The sequence below is a fragment of the Mustelus asterias genome, chromosome 2 (assembly GCF_964213995.1).
Source record: "Mustelus asterias chromosome 2, sMusAst1.hap1.1, whole genome shotgun sequence".
NCBI lineage: Eukaryota > Metazoa > Chordata > Chondrichthyes > Carcharhiniformes > Triakidae > Mustelus > Mustelus asterias.
Genome location: NC_135802.1, coordinates 84969617 through 84977583, shown reverse-complemented (window position 1 = coordinate 84977583; position 7967 = coordinate 84969617). Strand labels below are relative to the sequence as shown.

Genomic DNA, 7967 nt, shown 5'->3' with positions numbered 1-7967 from the left:
GAATTACTGATCGATGCAATTTAATCTAATGCGTTTGAAAAGGATAAATCTGGGGAGTTTTTTTTCAAACACAAAATGACAAACCTCCCGTGGGTTGGTGAAGAGATCCTCCGCCCCCCAACCCCCACCACCCATAGCAGTGGTTTCATCATTTGACTTTCTCGTCGCTGTGAGATGCAGGTGCAGACACGCATATGTTCGTGTGCTTTTCCACATGGTTATATGAGCGCAGACAGCAGTATTATGCAGCATATCTAGGCAGTGGCATTACAACATTTGTTTCTCTCTCTCTCTGTGCAGCTGGTGTGAATGACTTGCTGCCGCCTACAAGACCTGCATGACCCGCTGTATCAGCCGGAGCTCCTCATGGACATCTGCTTCCCTCGGCTGATTGAAAGCTGCCGCTAGCCACTCACTTGGAAGGGAAGGAAACGCTTACAACGCGGGGGTCATTATTGTGTGTATTTTTTTATGCCCGGGCGCCTTGTCTACATTCGTACAAGCTGTACATCTAAAGAAGGACTTTCCGGACACACGGTGCGTGGCGGATTCCCTGCGAAAGGAATACTATATATAGAAAAAAAAGAGACATTAATAACAAGGCAAGGGTTATAATATCCTTTGTCTTCCGAATTGGAATCACACTGAACCATCCTGGTGATTCTGGAGCTATGAGACTGAGAAGGAAAAGCACCGCTTCATTCAAATGTTCAAAGAAGTGTGGTGCTTTAGCACAGTGCATTGGTGTGATGTTAACCTTGCTCTTGGGGCTCTGGAGTGTTAAAGCAGAAACAGAAGAGGAGTTTCAATCTGTGTATGTGTGGAAACCAGGTAGGGCCCAAATAATAAAGCCTCTCAATTCTTTCAACCCAATTACACACGATATTGCCGCGGATATTAGGTTACTGTGATTTACAATCCCCCCCCTCCGCCCCTCCCGAATACTTTTGCAAAGTATTTTGTTCTGGGACTAGACCAGATATGTTTAATGTTCGTGTTTATAGACAAACTGTCCCGCCGGATGCTTATTTCCACCACCTCGCTGACATCCCAAGCAGGAGGGTGGGATGTTTTGGGATCACAGATTTCCCCAGGCGACGAGTGACGATCCCATTCTGTGCGAGAAGGGCAGATGAAAGTCTGAGCAGAGCTGAGAAAGGGACGCTCCATTCTCAGCGAATGCTCCATCCCACAGCCCAAGCAAGAACCATCAATACACGCACACACACTCCTGAGTTGCATTTGTTCTCAAAGCACTAGAATTGGGGGTACCCACTTGATCGGCGAAGCTGTATTTGTGTTGTAAACCACCGAGAGAGTGGATTATGGAGCATTTGCACAACAGAATGTCGCTCAAGTTAGCAAATCATTCCACCAGGCGAAAAATGATGCGACGATTTTAAGTGTCATTATCTCTCACTTTCATACAATGTGAGTTCACTAGAATATTGATGTGACGGTGCTGGTATAATTGAGGAACAACGAGCTCCGATGAAAGTCTGGATGCACAAGAAGACAAAGGGATAACATTTCCAGAGATTCTCTCGATCGCTTGCTGTAACTTTGGCGGAAATCCTGGCAAAAATGGCGTAAACAGCGAGAGAACTCGAGGAAATTTTACCCGTAAACTCAGTCTAACACGATCCGATCTTAGTGCCAGATGTAATATACTCCCCAATTATTTCAACACAGAGATCGCCCTCCCAGTGCTTCGTGTCTGGTAGTACAGTATTATCGGGGTACCAGTTTGCATAGTGCCGTAGGGTAAATTTATGGATCTCACGCGGCCAGTTCAGCGCACGTTTAAGAATTAGTTCTTGGTTTTGTAACCTTCCCACTGACACATGCTCCTTTCAAGCACTACTCCTTTTCCGAGTTTGGAGGGATGATCGTGGAGTGGACTTTGTTGGTACCAGTAGCAGGAAGTTGAAGTGGCTGTCAACTTTTACACTTTGCTCATACAATACTCCAAATTTGTATATTAATCACTCACCTGACATTGAGACCTTAAACCTTGAACAAAAAATCCCGCTGCCATACAGTGCACAAGCTGAGCAACTTACAATTAAACTGATACCCTAAGTTTTAAAGCAGATTGCAGCTTGCCAAGAATTTAACAAGATTCTGAGCTGTCTTTTATCAGTTGCTGTCATCAATCCAGAACAAAAATCCCACACAGTATGTGCGGAACGAAAAGTTTCTCAAATATGACATAACCACGCTTACTTTGATCTAAATCATGTGCTTTAACTCAGTAGGTGGTCATAGCATTACAAGTTTCGCAACTTTTTTTGAGCTATTCTTCTAAGGTTAGGACTGAATACTGGAAACTAAGCCCCAATCAAATGGTTGTTAAGAGCAAGGCTTTGAATTTAAAGTTTGAATTCAGAAAATATAAATTTAGATAGCCCCCAATCTGAATTGGAATTTCAAAGATTTGTACATCAATCCCTGCTATGCAAAGAATTAAAAAAATTCTGTTCCTTTTCTAATGTCTTGCATAGCCACCCATTTCTCAGCATAGTGCTGCAGCTAAATACCTCGCCTCATTTGAGGTGTACACTCCATCAGTAACATATGTGACACCAGTGTATACCCACGTGCAAATATCTCAATAGCATTTCTGGTCTTCAATTATGTTGGAATACTGCTCTAGAGATTAGACTAATTGACAATGGGTTAACCTTCAGAAATATAGAATTGTATAATGTTTAAAGCCATATGGTGAGGTAGAATGGTACTTAAGTGAGTGTTTAGATGGAACAGCCATCAAACATTGTACTATTGTAAACAAAAAATAAAAATCTGCGGATACTACACTACAAATTTGGAAATTAAAATTGGAAATCTTGGAAATATTTAGCTGCTCAAATAGCATCTGTAGAAAAATAACAGTCAACGTTATTGGTCTTGAGACTTCTACAGGATGAGGAAAGATCTCAAGACCTGTAACATTGAATATTTTTTTCACAAATGCTGCATAACCTAATTAGTTCCAGCTTTTTTCAGCGCTGATGCTGACTTTAAGATAATGAATTCCATAAGCTTTGGTGCTAAGTATTTATTAGTCTTATGATAAACATTTATAGCTAATCAAAATATAAATGTGTCAAGAGATTCCCCATTAAGAGCATGTCAGTTCATTCATGATAGTAACATGGCAGCTTAGAAAATTATTTCCCAGTATAGAGTTGAGGAAGTAGCAGAGAATTATTTTTCTCCCTAACTTCTTGGACCAGTATGAGTCTCTCCAAGTCAGAGAAAGAAAATCTAGGCTGAGGTAGAAATGTGTACTGCTTGAAACAGAGGAACACCTGGTCAATTAACTCAGGAACAGCTATCCTGACAGTGATTTTCATGTGGAACAGTCACAGAGTTGTTTCTTCATTAATTGTTTGGTTAAAAGAAATAGATAAAATCTAATTGAAAACAGTATTCTATTCATGCAAGTATTTCATGCAAAGCAAACCTGTTTGTTGATTTATATTTATGCTCCACTAGAATGCTTTTCAGTCTACTTGCTGTAAAGATAGGAGAATGGATGGGGTAGTATATGAGAGACCACAATACCCAGTAGGGATTGCTATGAGTGGGCCACATTATCACTCGAACATTGGATTGTAAAGCTGCTTTCTGCATCATAGGTGATATGAAGTCCACTTACAGGTGTGATACTGAATATAAGACAATATCTTGCACAGATCTGTGAATTTTGTCATAGATCCAAGTCCGAGAATATAGGCTGCGATCAATGACACAACCATGAGACAAGCCGCTGTCCCACACATTCTGCAGCTGCCTCAAAAAGCTTCCTCCGAAACTTCACAATCACTGGAACTCCCTCAATGACAGCATTATGGATGTACCTACACCATATAAATAACAGCAGTTCAAGAAGGCAGCTCACCACCACCTTCTCATGGGCAATTAGGAATGGACAATAAATACTGGCTTAGCCACCAATTCCCACATCCCTTGAATTAATAGAAAAAAACTTGCCTTTACAGCCTTGGGCATACGCTTGATTGAAAAAGGCACAATGGTTCTTATCAAGTCACATTCCAACATAATCTGATGTGGTCCAGTTTGAGTTGTTACTTTGGATACTGCTTCTCTCCAATGGATAGAGGCTCATCATTGCATAGGTCAAAGATCGGCCATCAATTATGTTTGGATCATTTTGGCATATGACACTGTTGAGCTTATGGGGGACAGAAAAAAATATCAGGGTAAAGAATTGTTTATTTTCACCTAATTCAAAACAATAAAAATGTAATGGAAAAGGAATGATAATTGCATTTCATGTCACATCCAGTGACAATGAGTTTCTTCTTGCCAGTATTCAAGCACAAAACCTGCTGCTGCTTAGTGTTCTTTATTCATTAGAGAAAAGTATAACTCACTGAATGAAGTATTGCGTGCTACAGAAAGAGGTGAATTATTTAAAGTAAGTGTAGTTCTGTTCTTTCTTGGATTGAATCATTTTTCAACTACATGGAATACTCAAACTAATTATCACAGAGCAGCTAATCTGATTGGATTGCAGTTTTTGAATAGAACAAAACAAATATCCTATCACTTAATACTTCTGGTTTATTACTACCTCTCTAAACAGCGCACCACCCCAATCCCACCTCTGTGTTCCTGCTATAAGATTGCTTGTCTGAATTCCAGTTTTGGTTAGTTTTCACAGTTTGAACATTGGGAAGATAGCAGCCATTGTCTTGGGCTCATTTTACCTATTCCATGTCCCTGCCATTCATTGCATTCAGGTTGAACCAGAAAGTTTGTTGCATCAGCATACAAGTCAAACCCAAGATGAGATTTCAATCCTATATTGCCTCCTTAACATTATCTGCCTCCACCGCTGACAACCCAGACTTGACTACTCCAATGCTCTCCTTGTTGGCCTCCCATAATTTAAGCTCTTTGAACTTTTGTTCATCCTGAACTTTGCTGCCTGTAGTTTACCCCATAGTAGGTTCAGCACACCCATTATCCTTGTCTTTGCTCCAGGCCCTGAATGCCTCATTAAAATTTTCACATATTTGAACCCTTGTTTGGCCTCACCACATCCTATCTTGGAAACCTCCTTCAGCTTGCTGGAGACTATCTCCTTATCAAATCCTCCACTCCTTTTCTGTAACTTTGGCTTCCTGTACATCATCCTTCTCTTCACCCCACCATTGGCAGCCATACCTTCAAATGTCTGGGCCTCACACCTTGGATCTCCTTCCCTAAACCCATCCGCTTCTGCACTTTCTTTTAAGACCTCTTTAAAAGCCACTTCCTTGACTAAGCTTTTGATCAGCCCTCTTACTACCTCCTCTTATTTGGTGTTTGTTTTTGGTTATGTCTATTAAGTATCCTGGGATATTATTCCATAATAAAATGACGATAACAAGAACAACTTGTATTTATATAGTGCCTTTAACATAATAAGTCATCCCAAGGCAGTTCACAGGAATTGTTATCATGCAAAATCTGACACTGAGCTACATGAGATATTAGAGGAGGTGACTAAAACTTGATCTTCAAGGTAGGTTTTAAAGATTGTATTAAAAGAGATGAGAGAAGTAGAGACACAGGTGGGCTTAGAGAGGGAGTTCCAAAGCTAGGGCCCAAGCAGAAAAGGAAAGTCTGCTAATAGTGGAGTGATTAAAATCAGGACTCTCAAGTGGCCAGAATTGGAGAAGCTCAGATATCTTGGAGGATTGCAGGACTGAAGGAGGTAAATCTTCTTATGCTGGTTGGAATTCTTATTTTGAAATGACTTGAAAGTGACCACTCCTTAGCTGCATCTGAAAACTGGAAGTAGAAGCTACTGTAGTTACAACAGTGTTTTAGAAATTTAACCAAAAGTAAATATTAGTTTTGTTAACATTAACTAATTAGAAGTGTTATTTATTTGCAGACACTAGATAAGAGCAACTGATCCGAGGCAAATCAGAACATCTCTTTTGCACTCCATTATTAATATGTTACCCGAATTCCACCAAGTTAGAATTTCCAAGCTTGCGCATTTGAATTTGCATATATTCTGTTTGTTTAGGCAGTTCTGGCTCACTAATTTAGGTAAACTTTAATTTCAGTTAGATTTAGAATTTGATTATATTTAAACAACATTCTATCACTCGCATGAAGGGGTCTATGTGCCTTTGAAATCCAGGATATGTATCATGTGAGTTGAGTGGTGTACAGGCAGTGCATGGCATCAGCATACATCAGCAAGTGAAATAAACCAGTCTTTCATTTCAATTTAGTGAGGCAGGTAGGAGCAGGCCTGATGTGGACATCAATTTGTAAGTGACTGCACGGGTAATTTGATGAATTTGTGTTCTTGCTGCAGAGCCTTGCGTGCCTGTTGAGAATTTAACCAGGCACCTCTTTTCCATCATTTTCCATTCCTTTTAAAAGGATAGGAAAGTGCAACCCTGTTCTCAGCAGGCAAATTTCTTTGCCAGGAATATGAACTTGTAAATTTATGCCTTATAAATCAGATCCTTGATTGCCTTCATAAAAATCAAATCTTACATGAACAATGTGTTAGTATTCAAAATGTCAAAAGTCATCAACCACTCCAGCAGAATGAGTGATAGTTTTTGACACTCCTAATGATGAATATGCTAACCTACATAGCATTTTCTAACATAGTCATCAGTATATGCTTTAGGGGGAGATGGTTGTGTGGTGGTAATGTCACCAGGCTACTAATCTGCAGGCCCAGGCTAATTCTCTAGGAGCACAGGTTCAAATGACTGGGCCGGTAACCCACAGGCCCAGGGTAATCCTCTGTGAGCACAGGTTCAAATCCCATCACAGCACCTAGTGAAATTTAAATTTGATAATATTTGGAATTGAAAGCTAGTCTCAGTAATGGTGACCATGATGCTATAATTGATTGTTGTGAAAGCCCATCTGGTTCTTTTATGTCCTTTAGGGAAGGGAATCTGTCATCCTTACTGGTCTGGCCTATATGTGACTCCTGACCCACAGCAATGTGTTTGACTCTGAAATGATCTAGCAAGCCATTCAGTTCAAGGGCAATTAGGAATGGGCAGCAAATACTGGCCTTGCCAGTAACACCCACATCCAATGAAAGAATATAAATAAAGACAAAAATATCACACAATTGTTGCAGAAGGAAGCCATTTGGCCCACCATGTCTGCACTGGTTAATAAGTCATAACTTATTATTTTACAGACTACATTTTACCATAGCTTTGAAAATAGTCCTTCAGAGTTTTGATTTGAAAGTTTGTTAAATTCTTTATTGGATGGAAGTCAAAGCAAAATATTGAAGATAAAACATCTGCCTAAATGTTGATTTAAAGCTGGATTTGATCGCATAAACCAAGAAGCATGTTAGCATGATCTTTTTGTCTGCTATTTTGGTAGTTATAACCAATTTTATATGACCAGGTTAATGCATGCATTAAAATATTGGACTAAAGAATGTCACATGAAAGTGCTAAATGTTCATTGCTAATATCAGAGCTGTAATTTACAGATATATTAACTATGATTAGCTGTAATGGACTATGATGGGCAATGTTTGGTATTAAGTGTGACCTGAATGGCCTCCAGCGTATTTGTGTCACTTTTCTACATGGAGTGATTAAGTTTAATCCCAAAAAGGAAACATATGATTAAAATGACAAAATACAACAACTCAAAGAAAGTGATGAATAAAGCTCGAGGATTAGAAATAACAGTGAATGAAGAAGTTGGAAATTATTCATGTACCCTTGTGAATAGAAAAAATTTCTACTACTATTCTACTTTCCTCTTTTCTACTTTGGACAGATGCAAACACACTTTCATCAGTCAGTTGTTCAGTTCTTCCCATTTTCTAGTGGGACGTTACTTTCAGGAGTGAGCACCATTTTCTGTATCAGGCCATTGTTCCATCTTCCCAGTTGGTCAATTTGATTATGTCCTCTTCAATGTCAATCAGATGAACCTTA

General features: G+C 39.5%; 1 protein-coding gene across 1 annotated transcript in view; it reads left to right on the top strand.

Annotated features, from left to right (window-relative positions):
* Positions 1–228: 228 nt before the first annotated feature.
* Positions 229–7967, top strand: part of thsd7aa (thrombospondin, type I, domain containing 7Aa) — a 398355-nt gene continuing 390616 nt past the window's right edge. Inside the window, exon 1 of the mRNA XM_078228043.1 lies at positions 229–831. Coding sequence (XP_078084169.1) covers positions 672–831 — 160 coding nt within the window. The 5' untranslated portion in view covers positions 229–671. The remainder of the gene's footprint in view (positions 832–7967) is intronic.